The sequence below is a fragment of the Danio aesculapii genome, chromosome 23, assembly GCF_903798145.1.
Source record: "Danio aesculapii chromosome 23, fDanAes4.1, whole genome shotgun sequence".
NCBI lineage: Eukaryota > Metazoa > Chordata > Actinopteri > Cypriniformes > Danionidae > Danio > Danio aesculapii.
In genome coordinates, this window is record NC_079457.1 from 38,299,270 (window position 1) to 38,318,864 (window position 19,595).

Consider the following 19,595-nt stretch of genomic DNA (forward strand, 5'->3'; position numbering starts at 1 on the left):
TATGGTTTCCCTGTAAGAAACAGTCAAAAATAAGTTTGTTATAAAAAAGCATCAGATTTCACAACACTATTTAATTTTGTTTGCAAAAATGTAATGATTCCTTTATGAATTAGAGCGAATGTGCAGCTCACAGATTTAGTTGCAGTTTACAGATTTAGTTCCCTCTAGAGCAGGGGTGGGCAAAATCGATCCTGGAGGGCCGGTGTCCTGCACAGTTTAGCTCCAACTCTAATCAAACACACCTGCTAATAGATTTCTAGTGATCTTGCAGATACTGATTAGCTTGTTCAGGTGTGTTTGATTAGTGTTGGAGCTAAACTGTGCAGGACACCGGCCCTCCAGGACCGAGTTTGCCCACCCCTGCTCTAGAGTAGGGGTGGCCAAACTATTTCTTATGAAGGGCCAAAAACCAAACTTGAATGAGGCTAGTGGGCTGAAGGTAAATATAGTTGGGTAATTTCCTAGCTTATTTAATAATGTTTAGAAATTACTATAAAACATTGCTTAAAGAGCCCATATTATACATGAAATAGGGTCAGATTTAGGTTGTAAGGGTCTCCAACAACAGTCTAATATGCATGCAAGGTCAAAAAACACTGTCATGGTCTTATAATCTGCATTTATTTTTACCTAATTATCCCAGCGACTCCCATATAAATCGTTCAGCGATTCATTTGTACCCAAACCCCTCCTCAGCGCGAAGCTAATCTGCGCTGATTGGACCAATGACAGCCTGCTGCGATTGGTCGACAGTGACAGGCTTCAGCGCGAGACAGAGTGAAATGCCCAGCTGCTAATCAACAATATAAAAGTAGTCACAGTGCATACACGCTTCATAGTGTAAGGCTTTTTTCACACACACACACACACACACACACAAAACCCTCCTCAGAAGAACTGGGGAGATCGATGCGAGTCTCCTAGCCGTGACACACTCTACCTGCTCTTTTTCTCTTTCTCTCTCACACACACACAACGCTCTTCAGAAGAACTAGGGAGAGTGACGCGAGTCTCCTGTCTCCTAGCCGTCACACACTCGACCTGCTCTTTTTCTCACACACACACACATCACGCTCCTCCTCAGTAACTAGGGAGATCGACACGAGTCTCCCGTCTCCTAGCTTACGATGGCCATAGCAACGACAAACGGCAGTGGAACGCGAGCTCAGAAAAGCATTTAACGTTAAATCCGTAAACAAAGCGGCACGTGTCGCGTTTTCAACGTGGCTTACATGTGATAAGAGAATATAAAGAGTAACCGCGTGTACTGTACCAGGTTAACAAGAAACAAAACACAATTAAATACATAATTTGCAAGCTAGAGTAAACGAGGCAACAATTTTAATCGCACTTACTTACACTAGTGAATAAACCGCAACCACTGTCTCTTCACAGTTTCATCTTTGGGTAGAGACTGTCAATGTTATCCATATGAGCACAGCGTGACTTCATTCGACCGGCTGCGTCTGTGTGTGTGTGTCTAGTGTTTTTTCTGTGTTAGTGGGCGGGGCCGCAGGTTTCAAATCTCCCGGGATTGCGCGCGTAACTACTGGCGAGGCTTGTGTTTCATAGCTGCGTCATCGCGAAACACCTAATGACTCGTTATCAAGACGACTCTTTTATAGATGAATCAATAATTTTAAACACTGTACACTTACAGATTTAAGCCTTAGCTGGATATTTCACTTCACTTAGAGCTGTGTTACACACTACATGGAAGGGCATTTTCAAAAACCCATAATATGGGCTCTTTAATATTAATTAATACATGTTTTTTTTGTATCTTTAATAATAAACCTATTACAATAAAAATGAAACGATCTCATTTATAACAGAAAATACTATTTTTTGCCTTGATTTGTTTGGCAGTGTCTTCTGCATAGTCCTCTATCCATCGACATTATTTAAATAAAAAAAAATCTGATTCATTTGCGACATTTAATTGAAACAATTTCTCAGCGATAAAACAAACAAAAAAGGTTGGGTCAAATTAGAAATGATGATCTCTATGTTAAAGGCGTTTGTCCCAACCCTCTCCATCATACTTATTTCTCCTCTCAGATGGGATGGTGGGCCAAATCAAAGGTTACAATGGGCCAACTTTGGCCATCAGGCCCTAATTTGGGCATCTCTGCTCTAGAGGAACATTCACATTTTTTTTTAATTCATTCATTCGTTCATTTTCCTTCAGCTTGGTGTCTATTTAGAGGTCGCCACAGCCGAATGAACCACTAACTATTTCAGCATATGTTTTACGCAGCGGATGCTGTTCCAGCCTTAACCCAGTACTGGGAAACACCCATACACACTTATTCACACACACTCTCATACACTACGGACACTTTATTTTAGTCAATTCAACCACACCAACACGGGGAGAACATGCAAACTCCCCACAGAGAACTCAGCTGGGACTCGAACCAGTGGCCTTCTTGCTGTGAGGCGACAGTGCTATTCAGTGCATTTCTGAAAACCATCGTTAGCTAAGGTCGCAAGTTCTGCTGAACAAACAGAGTTTGTTGATTTGGCGTTTCCCAAATCCGTCGTTCCAACGAACATTCACAAACTGCATCACAAACTTGTACGCTTACAACTACACCTCTAGAGCTGTAGTTAGAAGCATAGTTCCTGGTTGTATTCCCCGTTAGCCCCCCCCATTCCCTATTCATTTAGAACATTATAACATTTAATCTAGGAATGTTTTAGAAAAAAAAAAACATTAAAGTCATCTCTCTTAGATGTAATTTGCTTTCAAAGGATCTTTAAAGTTAATTTTAGCGATCTTCTTATTGTCAATTCATTCTTCTTATTGTCAATTTCTCCCTTCATAGTGCAATTTGAAAACAATTATGCCATTTTGAACACAGCCTGGCTCATGACTCATGAAGAAAGCTATAGGTGACCTATTATTTAAAAGCAGAATTTAGGCTATGTTACGTCTCCAAAACTTTTGAAAACAAATATATATATAGCATACATTCATTTTTCTTTCGGCTTGACCATTTTATTAATCTGGGGTCGCCACAGCGAAACGAACCGCCAACTCATCCAGCATATGTGGATTCCCATCCCTTGGAAACATCCATACACACTATGACAATTTAGCCTACCCAATTCACCTATAGCGCATGTCTTGGGACTTGTGGGGGAGACCAGAGCACTTGCAGGAAACCCACGCGAACGCGGGGAGGACATGCAAACTCCACACAGAAATGCCAACTGACCCAGCTGAGGCTCGAACCAGCGACCTTCTTGCTGTGAGGCAACAGCACTACCCACTGCGTCACAGCGTGGCCTATAGCATACATTCATTTTTTTTAATTTATAGTAGGTTATTTATTAAATGTATCTATAGTTTCTCTACTGCAACAGAAAAACTACGGTTTTGGGAAACACTCATCTCTATATCATTCTTTTTCCAAACGATGTACTAAGATAGTTCGGCCGCGAGTTATGTCGTTGTTTGGGAAACACACCCCAGATTGGTTGCTATATATTACATGACACAAGGCGGTCATTGTTTGTGATGCTGAATTTTGCTGAAGCACCGGCAGGACAGAGGCACTACCTGAACCTATCTGACAAAACAAAGAGAAGAGTTAAATTAGTAAGTAAAAATTTAAACTCATATAAATTTTTCTTAATTTATATACACGCTATTCTAATGTTAGAATAGATACATATATAGTCATTTTAAGTTATCTATACTTAAACATTGAGTTGTTGATTTCTCATTACTCAAACAAACTGTGGGAATCACTTTCCTCAAATCATTTGAGTAGTCTCGACTTATTAGGGATTACAGTGCACACTGACAGTGGAAAGAAGTTCATGAGGGTAAAGTGAGAAATGAATTCTAGGCCAAACAGTTAAAACCTTATCTACTGTATAGCAATTTGGTCAGTGCATTTTTTATTTTTCAAAAGCAATTACGTAATATATTGTAATCAAAGAGAGACCTCTTCCAATTTAGAGCGTTCGTGTTTTTGTCTTTTTCTTGCGCGTGTCGTCCTCGCCAGTGTCCTCTTTTCTTCCCCAGTCTTCTGTTGACCGTTTCCTCTTTTCGCACAGCTCCCCTTCCTCCTCTCTTCTTCACAGAGTTAAAAGGGAAGTAGGAGATTTTGGCCGTAGCGGACTCAGCAGTGCCTTTAGTTCCCTACGTTGTTACAAACTGTCTTCGGGAGATCTAGTAGAGGTTAGCTGACGGTTCCAGAGATATTTATCTACCCCACAAAACCTGCAGCCATGTAAGTATTCAATCTACAGCGATATTAAAAGGGAAATACCATTATATTCGTGCTCCTTATTAACAGAAGTGTTTCAAGCGCTGTTATAAGCAGAGCGTTTTCAAGCTTGATCATGTGCCAGTTGTTCATTGGGTCATGGACCGATTGACCTTTTAGCTCCCATCTGTGTGTATCTGAGGGGTGGCACCGGATCGTGGCAGCTGGCGGAACATCTGGTGCTGATTTTTATCTTAATATGTTGTTGTTTCTTAATGGATCTTTATTTAATGTGAGAGGACAGGATGCAAGTTTAGAGAAGTGGTGCATGTGATGTAGTAGAGCTTGATGTAGAGTTTTTAAACGTATTATATTTCTCAAAAAATGACATTTGCAGCTTGTTCAAAGTACTTATTTAATATGAGCTGAACCAACACAGATCTTAAGTTTTTTGGGGGACAACTTAATTGTTTTATGTTCAGTCCACCTAAATTTGTAAAAACTATTAAAGCCCCAGTCAGATCACATGAATTTGTCATGATTTCGGCACGATTTCCTTGACGTAGGGCATCATAGAGATTTGTAAACGAGAAATAGACGTCGTGACACAGGATTCAATCATTTCTTCTTGTGTAATGTGGCATAGTTTTAGGCAGGGCTTAATCCAGATTCGGCAACTCTGAAATCTGATCCGGCACCTCATTTTACAAATCCTGCAGGAAAATATCAGGCTTTGCTAAAAGGCTTGTTATTTTATCATCGATTAGGGTAGCCTATTACAGATTTCAAAGAAAAATCGTAATATTAAAAAGGAAACATAAGCTGGACCACAACAGATCATATCAATGTCATAACGAATGCTCAAATAATGCAGCCCATTTATAGCAAGCATCATGTTTAGATTGTGCCATCTGTCATATACAGTATACAGTATAGATGTCTTATTTTTACTACAGAAGATTTATTTGTGTTTATCACCAGAACTATAGAAACTGCATTATGTTAATAAAAAAAAAAAAATAATAAAAAAACGGCACAGTATCGGGATCGGATCTGTATCGGTCGATACTCAGAATTTTGGTATCAAGATCGAATCGGTTCCAAAAAAATGGTATTGGTGCATCCCTAAAGCCATTGAATGGCGGAGGGTTGAGGAGTTGCGGAAGAAAGTGAAAGTGAACAGCAGACGGGGAAGGAGGGCGGTTAAGGAGGGGGATTGGTAAAATGAGATGCCGGATCAGATTTCAGAGGTGCCGAATCTGGATTAAGTCCTGCCTAAAACCAATACAATCTCACGGCAATTTGTGTTTTGGCGCATATAGCGGACTCGTTTTGAAGCCCATCACCTCAAATGTTATTCGTTATTCTTGCTTATAGAAAACTGACCAACAAAGATACATTAAAATTAGGATAAAAATGATACCAAACGAAATTAGTTTCAAAAAAAAGTTTTTAAACGAATTATATTTTCGTTTGTGTATATGGCTGGATGATTTGTTAAGCTCTGAGGAAAATAAGGATTTAATGAATGCTTCACTGTGATTGTATGACAAATCTCAGTTATATATTTGCAAATTTTTTGTCATTATTTTAAAGATTATGTCTTGAGCATCTGATTTTTCTTTAATTTCATTTTCTCCATCACACTTGCAGCAAGTTGAAGCGAGGGAGTGTTTAATGAGAAACCCATGGCAGGAAAATATACATTTAGATTTTAAAGAAAATATTTCAATATTAAAAAGGAATCATAAGTTTGATCCTATCCATGTTGTAAGAGAGGCCCTTAAATAATGTAGTTATATGTTGTCTGCAAGCATCAGTGTTTATTGAGATTAAAATAAGATTAAAAAAAAATCAAATTGAGACAAGAAATATGGTTATAGCAACATTTGTGACTGCTTTGGGAAATAACGTTTGTCATAGACATCACGGAATGACTGCTCGTAAAGGAACGTGTAGTCTTGCACATTTGGTACCCACGACAAGTCAAGATTTTATCAAGAAAAAAAAATTTGCATAACCTTACATCGTAACTTTCGTAACCGACAATAAAAATCGTGTGATCTGTCCGGGGCTTAAGTGAGCTTAGTTGATTTGTGTTGTGACAGCATGAAGGAATTTTTTAGTGTATGACTTTGAGGTTTAGCAGATTTTATTTAATGACACTTGTTTGATATTTTGGGTTTATTGTGGGTCAAAGCGGGCACCGTGTTGGATTTGATGTGAACGGAGATTGAAATATGCTTTACCAGTGCTTTCCAGAAGTTCCAGTGGATGGGAAACTCTAGAAAACATTGGTTGTGAAAACAGACCCGACCTTTGACATTAAGATATAACCTTCTGAACAGAATGTACTACACTCCTTGGGTTCCCACGGACATGGGAAAACCTGGAAATGCCAGGGAATTTCAAACATGTCATTTTCACGTCTTGAAATGTTAACTTACGTTAGTAGGATTGGGTTCGGTTTTGAGGAATGTATCTATTTCAGTGTCTTTTAAGATCCTCATCTAGTTGCCATTCCCTTAAAGAAATGGACAGATTCATTGATCAGACAAGTTGTATTAAGCTAAGTATGGTAAGCTAAATGCTATTGTAAGCTAAGTACTTATTTCACAATGAATATGAGGAAGCTGGATGACGTGACGATCACAACAAGTGAGAACATTTTTGATGCTTACTATGCAGTTATTATACACTACAGTTGAAAGTTTTGCAGACAGCAATTTTTTTGAATTGCAGATTTTTTGGGGGATAATTGAATAAATGTATTGAGCAAGTGTGCATTAATTGATAAATTATGATGTTATTACACAATATTTATTTTTCAAATATACAGTGCCCAGCATAATTGAGTACAGCCCATTTTGAAAATGAAAAATTTTCTCCATTTCTCAGTGACTATAGGAAATGTATTTTGGCGCATTTGAGCAAAACAGATTTATTAAATATATATATATATATATATTTATTAAAGTAATATTTTAGCCACCAAACATATGTAGAAATTGAAAGATAATACAATTAAATTCAAGCAAAATATTGCAAAATTAAATGATAACCTTTCCCCCACATACCAAAGTCATGTGGTATAGGTTAATTGGGTAAACTAAATTGTCTATAGTGTATGAGTGTTTATGGATGTTTCCAAGTGGTGGGTTGCAGCTGGAAGGGCATCCGCTATGTAAAACAAATGCTGGATAAGTTGGCGGTTCATTCTGCTGTGGCGACCCCAGATTAATAAAGGAACTAAGCCGAAAAGAAAATGAATGAATAAATTATAACCTACAAAATTTCAACTATATTTTTTCAATTCTTTTGCTTCTCTTATTTTTACTCTTTTTTAAATTTGCATTTAATATTTTTCTATAACATATCAATTTGGGTGTAGTAATTTTGCACAGGATCATAAGTTATTTTGTTAGATAAGCTCCAGATTTGGTTTCAGTACTGACTAATCTAATGTATATGCACAAATATAATATTTACGCTTCCTATTAAGCATGAATTCAAAAGATAGATTTGTGAGGGGTGTGTTTATGTATGCTGAGCACTGTATTTTGTTATTTTGAACTTTATATTTTACTAATAAAATTTCAATATGTGACTGTTATCTGTCTAGATATATCTAAACAGATAACACTTTGATGATGACACCATCCATTACGATGGCAGTACCAAAAAATCAATATGTATGGTTGCATGGCTAACGTAACCAAACATATTAGATCTGCCCTGAACTAATGTAGACATCTTAATTTTTCATCATATATGAAAATGTGCTTTATAAGAAAAGTTGCTTTTTTAACACCACACAAAATTGGTAAAAAATGGTCACAACTTCCATAAAACTATACAGCAGCAGCCCTTTAGCCCAAATACATACATCCTTGCTTAGCAAAAGTGAGTTGTTTCTAATATTTTCAACCCCAAACATTTCAAACTTTTGTAGAGTTGTGCAAATGTGGAGTTCAGACAGATGATATATAATACCAGGGGAATCTAAACCTGTTGCATTATTGTATATATCATATACACTACCGGTAAATGTTCGGGATCAGTAGGATTTTTAAATGCTTTAAAATAAGCTTCACCTGCTCACCAAGGCTGTATTTATTTCATCAAAAATACAGTACAAATTGTAAAATTGTGATATGTTATTGCACTATAAAATAACTGTTTAAAAGTAATTTATCATTTAATTTAATAATTTCTTATAGTGATTTTAAAGATGATTTTTCAGCTTCATTACTCCAGTCTTCAGAATCACATGATCCTTCAGAAATCACTCTAATAATAATAATAATAATAATAATAATAATAATAATAATAATTATTATTATTATTATTATTATTATTATTATTATTATTATTATTATTATTATTATTAATGTAATAGTAACAAAAGCAATAATGATTGGTGTAATAATTTAATTTGAAACTGCATGCAATAAGAAAGCAGTTATTTAAAATTTTAACAAATATATTTAACAATTTTTTTAACATTTAATAAATGCTGCCTTGGAGAACAGAATAATAATAAATAAAAACCAAAACATAAAAAGAAAACTGATCACAAACATTTGACTGGTAGTGTATATCATATTTAGGGCTGGCATACATATACAGACATTTTTTTGCCAGATTTTATTTTTTATTTATTTATTTATTCATTTATTTTTGGGCACACTTTATTATGATGGTCTGTTTGTTGAATAAAAGTTACATTGCATCTACATGCCAACTAATTCTCATTAGATTATAAGTAGACTGTTAGGTTGGGGTTAGGGTTGGGGTTAGTGCAAGTTGACATGTACTTGTAAAGTTTCTTATAGTCAGTTAAATGTCTGTTGAAGGAGCAGTATCAACAGACATTAAGCAGACAGTTTACTAATACTCAAATGGACCATCAAAATAAAACATTACCTTATTTTTTTTTATTGTGCTTGTGACAGTGTAAAACCAGAAACTCAACCATAACAATTTTAATTTTAATGTTTCTGTAATGCAGCAAGAAAATGAATGACAAGAAGAAGATCTAAAGTTCTAAAGTTAGTTCTAAAGTTCCAAGTTAGAAAACAGTTGCCTATTTCTTGTTGTATGATGATCCAAAAACCTGCATGTCTATCATTATTATACAGTATATTCGGACCTTTCATCAAAATTAACTGCACATCTGAACAAGGCAGCTCACTTCTTCGAAGCTGTTTCTACTTTTATAGCTACACAGTTCTAATTTTAGTGTTATTTTTACATGTTTACATAGTGTGAGTGACTCCGGTTATAGCTTGTGAATCGGATTGTGTAATGTGAGCTCAAAAATGGTAAGATTTGAATTTATACGTCATTTTATTAACAAGAACAGTTAGCGCTGGGATTTAAGAGAAACATTTCTGTAATGGCACAATGGATACATTTACGTAGGACAAACGAACATCATTTTAGTTAGCATGACTGTTAACATTTATTCCATGCTTTGGACACTTACATATAACAGTCGGTGATGGACTGGCGATCAGTTCATGGAGTTTTTAGCATTTTCACTTTTAAAAAAGGATGGATGACCATGTAAAATCATTTGTATAATGATAATCTTATTTGCTGATGTTTTTATTTAATCTCTCTAACTTAACAGTATTAAAAACAACTTATTACTCCCTATTCTGCTCATTTAAGTAGATGATTAAACTTAACATGCTTGACTAAATTAGCCAAAGTCATAGATTTAATTGTGAGCATTTGCTTGATGTGACTAATATAGTCTTTCTCTCTTTTTCTCCCTCACCGTTCCCTCTCCTTATTTGTATGTCCATGTTTGTTGCCTTGTTTGTGTGTTTTTTGTGCTTTCTGGCCTGTGCTATATGTGTTTGTGTGTGAAGGAGAGGTCCGCGGCCTGCGGGGGGATGACATGCATGTGTCCAGGCAATTAACATCATTGAGGATTTTAAGACTAGTAGGCTGCCCTCCGCCAAGCCATGATGGACATTCTGGTAACTGGCCCTTTTTTCCTCATTGCTGTTTGTGTTTGGGGTGTCTTTATGATGGTTTATATTTGTGTCAGTGGATTCAAGAGTCTTATGATGCGATTTGGATTCTTAAAGTGATGTCCTGAGAGATACTGCTAAGTACTGTTTGGAGAATCCTGGACCAGATGGAATAACTTAAAAATAAAGGTTCCAAAAGAGTTTCTTTTTCATTGACGCAATCGAAAGGCTTTAAGTGATCTTCAGTTCTTAACAGAGCTTAGTTTCTCTGGGAAAAATAAAAATCCCAAAATTAAAATTCTTTCACAATTTACTCACTCTCATGTTGTTACTACAAAAAGTTTGTAGTAAATTATTATAAATAAAGGCAAGTTGGAAGTACTTCACTATGATAGGCATAGGAGCAATTCTATGTAAATGCCATGGACAAAATTAATTGTACTGGGAAATATTTAAAAAAGAAAAAGAAATTTAAAGGGGGGCTAATAATTCTCACTTCATCTGTATGTATATATATATATATATATATATATATATATATATGAAGAGTTTAGATGCAAAAACCTCTAAATGGCATTTGAAATGTCCTTTAAAAACAAGCATTTTCCTCAACCTCCTATGTTTATGTTAAATGATTTCACTATACAAACGATGAAAATACCCTATTCATTGACATAAAAGGGAAATTACTGAACCTAACCACAAGAGCCTGAGAAAAATGCTCATTTTAGAAGAAAAGTTAAAATGGCATTCAGAGGTTTTTGCATCAACAGTTAGTAAACACAAGTACATCTTATTGAACACAATTTATTTTTATCACCAATTATCATGGTAGAACAGTAAGCAGTTTGTGATGCATTTTGGAAACAGGAGATGAGCCCCTGGTCTAATGCGCGACCTGGCTTGAGAAACCCATTCTCAAAGACTAAATATTTGGGTAGCATAAATATTCTGAATGCCTTTGGCAGAATTCAAATGAGCATTTTAATCTAGATTAATTCCGAAATTAATCTAGATTAAAAATCTTTGCCCACCTATTATATATATATATATATAATATATATATATATATATATATATATATATATATATATATATATATATATATATATATATATATATATATATATATATTTTTTTTTTTTTTTTTTTTTTTTTTAAAGGGGACCTGTATGCAAAAATCAATTAACCAAGGGGTTTAAACTCAGATGTGTGGCAACAGTGTGTAAATATATAATAAAAATAGTTCGATTTTTTTATAATGACACTTGATTAAAAAAAAGTGCGCAGAATCACTTTGATTGACATTCTCCCTTTGTAGATGTCATGGAAAGCATGGAAAGCGTCTATTAGTGATGATCTCCCCCTCATTAGCATAGACAGTCCTGAGTGAGAAGCAAAAGATAATGTCAGAGACTAAGAGGCATTATAAATGTGTAGTTTAAGGATGCACAAATGAACAGCGTAGTATGTGTAACTGACAAAAGAACTGTAGTCTCCATATACTGCCTTTGACATTTTTCAGTTATTCACAGAGATAACATTAGTCCTGTTCTGAATCTGCTGCTACAGTATGCTGACACATAGGCATTGTAGCTCTGGCCTCTTTTGAAAATAGCAGAATCTCATTCGAATTTAAAGCGACTGTCACCAAAACGGCACAATTTAGATCAAACCCTTAAAGTAGCAGATTGAAAGAGTTCTAAAAAAACTATTTGTGGGGTATTTTGAGCTGAAACTTGACAAACACACTCTATGGACATTAAAGAAAGGGCATAATAGGTCCCCGTTGAACACATTCAAGAGATTTTACCTCAAAGATCAGATCAGAGAATGTGGGGTATCTGCAGATTTTGTCTGGCGACAGTGTGTAAAAATATAATTAAAATTAATTAATTCTATTTTTTATAATCATACTTGATAAAAAAGTGTGCAGAAACACTTTGATTGACATTCTCCCTCTTTTGTACATGTCATGAAAAGCATGGAAAGCCTCTATTAGTGACGATCTCTCCCTCAGTAGCATAGACAGCCCTGAGTGAGAAGCAGAAGGTAATGTCAGTGACTAAGAGGCATTATAAATGTCCACACCTCTTTTGAAAATAGCACAGTCTTAATTTAATTTAAAGCGACAGTCACCAAAATGGCACAGTTTAGATCAAAGCCTTAAAGGGGCAGTTTCAAAGAGTTCTAAAAGATTATTTATGTAGGATTTAGATACAGAATAGGCCTACTTTAACAACATTCAAGAGATTTTACCTCAAAGATCAGATTAGAGAATGTGTAGCATCTGCAGATTCTGTCTGGTGTTGATTATACCCGTATATCAGCAGTTCTCCTGATGTTTAGCGTTATTTGTGTGTTGTATTTTTTTTTTTTCTGTAACAGTGTTTGTTATGTTTGATACTTGAGAAATGATGTATACTGGTCTTTCCTGGAGCTGGTTACAGCTTGTGAACTGTCTACTGTCTTCAAATATCTTCTTTTGTTTTTTCCTCAGCCTTGTTCTCTCGACTCTCCCTATTCCTCACATACAAACACACACTAATCCATGACAGTCAGCAATTTTAAATTAGCCCAAACTAAGCTAATTATAACTACTATCCTAAAGACATCTTTTGACATTTTGATTTATGCTCTGTAGACAGCATCTGTCTTCGTTGTGTTGTCAAGACGCTTACTACACTTCTGACATTTTCACACACACAAGTTTCACCAAAGCTCACAGAAGAGCACACATGGACGAAGAACATGAGATGTTCATCAAGATGCATCGACTGCTGGAAAGCTAGGAATAAAGAGAGCCCAGAGACAGAAAGAAGAAGTCAGCAGAAGGAGGGAGTGATAAGTCACATGATTCATGGCCTGTTCACTATGGCATCTGGATAAAGTTAGCGGAAAGCTAGATTTAGATCTAAAAACAGACAAGCAGACAGACATCCATTCTGTATGTGTGTATGAGAGTTTTCCTCTCATCTTTAATAGCACAGAGCAGCTTACTCATATCTCCAGCGGTTGATTTAGGTGCATGTCTTTCTGCAAAGCTCCTCCCATTGCTATAGCCTAAAGTTTGACTCATATATTTATATATGAAGCCGAACATTGGTGCACATTCTCTCTCTCTCTCCCTCCCCCTCTGCTGGGTTAAGTTTCTTGCCCTCGGGAGATCCCTGAGTTTCTCACGCTTGATGCCAGGTTGGGGGAGCTCTGTGCTAGTGCTCTCAAGCCTGTTGGTTTTGTTACTCATTTTAGAAGTGGCTATGACTTTTGAAAAGGGATGGAGGTGGCATAGCCTAGCGGATCTGGGCTGCTTTCCAGAAAGCTGCAGGTTCCAGTCTTACAAGGGTTGATTCATGGTCACCACGGCTGTAGTGTGTTGTAGTGATGGGCTATGTTTGGACCAGAATGCTAGTGTATTGTGATATATGCATTGTTTAGTGAATTTTTTTTTTTTTTGTAGTTTCAAGAGGTCAAGGCTTAAGCTATGTTTGCATGACAACGATGTAGCCAAAAACAAAAAAGGTTTTTTGTTTACAAAATGTTTTGAAAACAATCCATTTTTAGACCAGTGTTATTTTTGACATTTTTTTTTACTTAGTTACTTAGTCTTCGAAAATTCTATTTTAGTTTTAGTCTAGTTTTAGTCAACTAAATTTCCTATTCTAGATTTAGTTGACTAAAATATATTTGATTTAACTTAAGTAAACTATTGGATACATAAATTTATACAAAATATTCTAACTTAAAATGAAATAAAAAGTGTGGCCTGTAGCCTTTCCATAGAAGACCAAAAATGAGATCTGCATTGTTTATAACTTGCATATGACATTCTTCATTCTTGAAAGCAAATGTGCAACCCCAATATACTAAAAAGAAACAATTTGGCATTAATGCCATAGCAAATACTGTATAACCTGAATAAATTACAAGAATCAACAGTTTATTTATATAATAAGGAATATGTGACATACTCCACATTTAAGAACAGCATTTGAAAGAGCATAACTTCAATTATTTAGCAAATCCTTTATTTTCATGTGATAAACTATCAGTCCATCGACCAGAGTATCAATCAGTTTGAAACCTAGAATACTTATATAAGTAGTGAAAAGTGGACAAACTCAAAGCTCAATTTTATACACCTATGCTAAATGTCGTCCACTTATGTTCCGACTGTCCAAAACCAAATCATGCAGCTTTCAGTTGGTTGATGAACAGAATTTGCATGAACATCTATATCCTATGGCAAATGTATGAGGATAAATCAGTTGTTCTTACATAAAAATCCAAATTACATGGATTCCAATTGAACTGACTGGATTTAGCCCGTCGAAACTTACAAGCAGTGGTAAATGTGATCCAGCATAGCTCTCAATATGATAAAAAGCACTTATTTACTGTTCACTTGACATGGAAAATCAAGCACATTGCATTGCGAGATAAAGTGACGAAATCTTTTTTGCATTACACATTGTAAGTACACTCAATAAATAATTTTTGCAGTTTGTTCAAACTGCTTATTTAAAATGAGCTGAATAAACACAATTTTAGATTTTTTTTTATATAGCTTAACCTTTATTTCAATGTAATAAACTATTAGACTGTCAAACCGTTTCAAACCTAGACTTCTTCGATAAGTAGAAAGTGAACTAGCTTGAAACATTTTAGACTGTTTACACCTATGCTCATTGTCGTCCACTTATGTTCAGACTGTCCAAAACCAAACCATTCAGTTGGTCGATGAACAGAATTTGCATGAACAGATATTCTACTGCAAAATATATAAGGATGAATCGTTTGTCCTTATGTAAAATTCCAAATCACTTAGTCTTCAATCAAACTGACTGGATTTAGCCTGTGGAAACTTACAAACAGTGGTAAATGTGATCGACCATATCTCAATATGTTAAAACTCACTTATTTATAGTTCCCTTGAAATCAATTAATAATTTTTGTTGCTTGTTCAGCCTACTTATTTAAAATGAGCCGAATCAACACAATTCTTGAGTTTTTTGGAAACCTTTGGACAACTTAACTATTTTATGCTTGATCCACTTTTATTTGTGAAAACGATTAGGTTAACTTAGTCAAGTTGTATTGGGACAACATGAAGAAATTGTGGAACCCAGCATTTTTACAGTGAATTATGTGCATGCTTTACTTTTGTAGTAAGATGTTGTTCTATACAGTTGAAGTCAGAATTATTAGCCCACCTTTGAATTTTTTCTTTTTTTAAATATTTCCCAAATGATGTTTAACAAAGCAAGGATGTTTTCACAGTATGTCTGATAATATTTTTTCTTCTCGAGAAATTCTAATTTGTTTTATTTCGGCTAGAATAAAAGCAGTTTTAAATTTTTCAAAAACCATTTTAAGGTCAATATTATTAGCCCCTTTAAGCAATATTTTTTTTTTTTGATAGTCGACAGAACAAACCATCGTTATACAATAACTTGCCTAATTACCCTAACCTAGTTAAGCCGTTAAATGTCACTTTAAGCTGTATAAAAGTGTCTTGAAAAATATTATTTACTGTCATCATGGCAAAGATAAAATAAATCAGTTATTAGAAAAAAGTTATTAAAACTATTATGTTTAGAAATGTGTTACTGGGGAAATTGGGGGAAAAATAAACAGGGGGGCTAATAATTCAGGGGGGCTGCTAATTCAGGGGGGTTTTATACAGACTTTCATAAAGACTTTAACTGTATAAAATATTGAAATGCTAATAAATAAAGGTTCAAATCAAAGCATGTTGGCATTATCATAGTAGGAAAACACTCTACATGATGCCAAATTCAGCAGTAAAATGTTGTTAAGTAAAGTCATAATATATTTGCTTAATAATTCCAGCTGCTATTTAACTTGTTAATGTTTTATTAATAGGAGACTAATCTGAACATCAACCTAGACACGTTGCAGTTTAATCTAGATAGTGATTTTGGTAACTACGTGACATCTTAGGCTCTTGTGTTATTTAATCATTATAAAATCTGTATATACTAGCAGCTAATCACTAAAAAATACAGTTAAACCTATCTTAAATCAAGTTGAAGAATGGACTTATGTCACAGCATTTGCCCAATCGAGTGTATGGTGTGTTTGCAGTGTGAGAATTTCTGCTTAGCCACATGTCGTAACATCCAAACAAATGTGATACTTTAGTCATGTGACAGAGTGGAAGAGAAGCTACAAATACAGCTCTGTGTTACTTTAAAGGGCTGTTAATGTGTGTTTGCAGTGATTTAAGAGCAAAGCGTATCCCGTTCCTGGTGGGCCGCTGCTTTGCTGTGGTTGCTCTTTAGCAAAACCACTTCCTCTTCTCATTGTTTCTTTGAGCTCCCTCTATTTTCAACTCTTACTTTCGTAGACCACTAATCCTTTTTTTCTGTTTCCTTTGCTGTATTTTAGGCATCTTAAATCCCTGTCTTTGATTTGCCTGCTAAACATGAAGTGGTTTACTGGTGTTGAAATTAATTTTAGTTCTGGTCACATGTTGATCCTACTGTAAATATTGATTGTTGTCCTAAAATGAATGAGTTTGCTGTAGGCATGGGATGATAACTGGTTTCAAGGTTTACCGCAGCTTGGAAAAGTCAAGGTTTTAATACAGCTAAATGTTCTGTTATATCGTTTCCAAGGTATATGAAGGGATTTTTTATGTATTTTTATTTGTTGTAAATAAATCTTTTTAAAACTACTAAAGAGAGCAGAAATCAATGATTTAATTTAACCATTTAGCCTGATATACATAAAATAGTATACATGTTTCTTAAAATAAAATAAATTGTGTTCAATGAGGTTTCAAATTATTATTTTTTTTTACCCAGACATTTAAAAATAACTTTATTATTATTTTAGAGCAGTCATCACAATACCGTGATGCCGTGAAACTGGTCTTTTTATCCAAGGTTATCATACCATCAGAAACTTATACCGGCCATTTTCTTGATCATATTTGCAGAATTTTTATGTTGTTTTGCAGCAAAAACACACACATTCTGATGTACCTATCGTAGCCTATGACTTAATCTTGAGTTTCTTATAGTCAGTTAAATGTCTGTTGAAGGAGCAGTATCAATAGATATTAAGCAGACAGTCTACTAATACTCAAATGGACCATCAAAATGAAGTGTTACCTTAACCATTTTGTGTGAACATGTCATGGTCAGAAGCTTTTTATTAAACAAAATAGATAACAGAATAAAAAATGGCAAGAAAAATCACCAATAAAGCAGTTTGGAAACATTGCAAATCATGGAAGAATTCAACATGTCTCAGTGAAGTTTGGACCACATGTTTGATGCACCAGGAGTTAAAATGCACACCTATAAATCCATTACTGCTTTACAAAAAGGAAATAGGTCCATAAACTACAACTTATTACAATACGTATATTACAATAAAGTATATTATTAAATATTCAAGTTAATTATTATAGATTTTTTATTATTTCCCTAATTTTCCAGCCAAGATTTAATGAACTTGCAATACTTTTGAAAACACAGAACCTTCAGTTCTTATGTGTCCTCTGCTTGTAAACTTGTAAACAAATGTTTGTGATTGGTTCATGAGATCAACCAGATTAGCGAGTACCGATCGAGTCATGAAATGTGATTATAGGCCGTTACCGGTCTCTGGCTGATCGATCGGAGCATCCCTAGTGTTTTGCTTAATATTTTGGCTTAATGTTACACCACAACAGTTACAGTTTAGAAAATGTATACATATGCATAATTAATATAAAGTATTATGATTTACTTGACTGGTTACATTTTAAACTAGACAAAAGCTACAATGCATGCTCAAGACTAAAATACGACTAAAGTTAAATGACAGTTTTGCATTAAAAAATATGTATATGTATATAAGAAAATAAATATGACCTCACGTTGTATAAAATGCATTTCCATACTCCCTCTGAAACCTTTGTCTTCATAAAAAAATCCTGTTTTATTTATTTTTTCTTCATTTTTTGCATTCGAAGAAAGCATGTTGACATAAACATAAATATTTTTATGCAGTAATATTTATAACTGTCAATAGAAAACTCAGTGAGACATCAAAACTACAGTTAATGATGGTTAAAATCACACTATGATCATAGGATGGCATGTGAGCCGTCAGATGGAGAAATATGCTAAAAAGCAAATAGTTCCCAACTATAATCGGAGTTTCCCAGCAGGAAGTTTGAAACAGTGTCAGTCTTGTTCAAGATTTGTAGATGTGGCCTATTTAGTTTTAGAGAACCTTTCCTAACCTAATAAAAAACGATTTGTAAAATAAGTTGCCTGCTCTGACTTGTAACTACAGTTGCAGTTGACTCCTGCTCTGTTGTCTCTTTGGGTCATGACCTTCTGATCCCCATAAGCTGCATTGAGAGGGTCTGTTTTAACTCAGAGAGGAAGCTGGCACGTGATGCAGACTGCTTCTGCTTTTTAATGCCAGCTCCTGAGGTGCCACATGTTAGCTCAGAAGTCACTCAAGTGTCATGTGTCAATGTTATTAGCAAACACTGGCACGACAGAAACCTCAGCTTCTCGTCATGTAACAACTTGAGTAAACCGTGGCAAGTTCCTCAAACTTTTTATTTATACCAACAAATAAAATGATTCTATCTGTTTTTCTATTGAAAAATATATAAAAATCAGTTTAAAACACTAAGGTGAGTTTTTAAAAATTTGATACATTTTTTAATTAAATTAAAGAATTAAGAATTAAAATAATAATTTGATAAAAGTGAAAATAAAGGCAAAATTAGTTTCAAATAATGGCTGTTCTTTTGAACTTTATATTTATCAAAGAAATCATGAAAACATGGAGCACAATTCTCACAAAAATATAAATCAACACAACTATTACCATAAAAAATATAAATATGTCTGCATTTTTGCATATTGAATGATTTATGAAGAGTCATGTGATGCTGAAGATACTAAAGAAATTAATGACTGCTAAATAATTATTTACATTTCAAAATAAAATTATTTAATGTATAATATAATAGTAATAATAATAATAATACATATGATATACATAGTAGTGAAATATGTAAATATTTGAAAACATTATAATAATTTATTCTTTTTCAGCTTACTCACTTTATTAATCTGGGGTTGCCACAGCGAAATGAACCGCCAACTTATCCAGCATATGTTTTACCCAGTGGATGCCCTTCCAGCTGCAACACATCACTGGGAAATATACATACACATTCACACACTCATACACTACAGTCTATATATATATATATATATATATATATATATATATATATATATATATATATATATATATATATATATATATATATATATATATATATATATATATATATATATATATATACATATTTTTTTTATTATTATTTTATTTAAGATTTTTTTCA

The 19,595-nt window shown here is 34.3% G+C and overlaps 1 protein-coding gene across 6 annotated transcripts in view; it reads left to right on the forward strand.

Annotated features, from left to right (window-relative positions):
* rgs19 (regulator of G protein signaling 19) overlaps positions 1 to 19,595 on the forward strand; it is a 71,643-nt gene that overhangs the window by 12,413 nt on the left and 39,635 nt on the right. For 2 of the 6 annotated variants that reach the window (XM_056449664.1, XM_056449666.1), the window contains exon 2: positions 10,103 to 10,213. The exons of 2 other annotated variants lie outside the window; for them this stretch is intronic. In XM_056449664.1, coding sequence (XP_056305639.1) covers positions 10,132 to 10,213 — 82 coding nt within the window. In that variant the 5' untranslated portion in view covers positions 10,103 to 10,131. Of the gene's footprint in view, positions 1 to 4,118; positions 4,248 to 10,102; positions 10,214 to 19,595 lie in introns of those variants that run through there. 2 more of the 6 variants (XM_056449665.1, XM_056449669.1) reach the window with 2 other exon arrangements.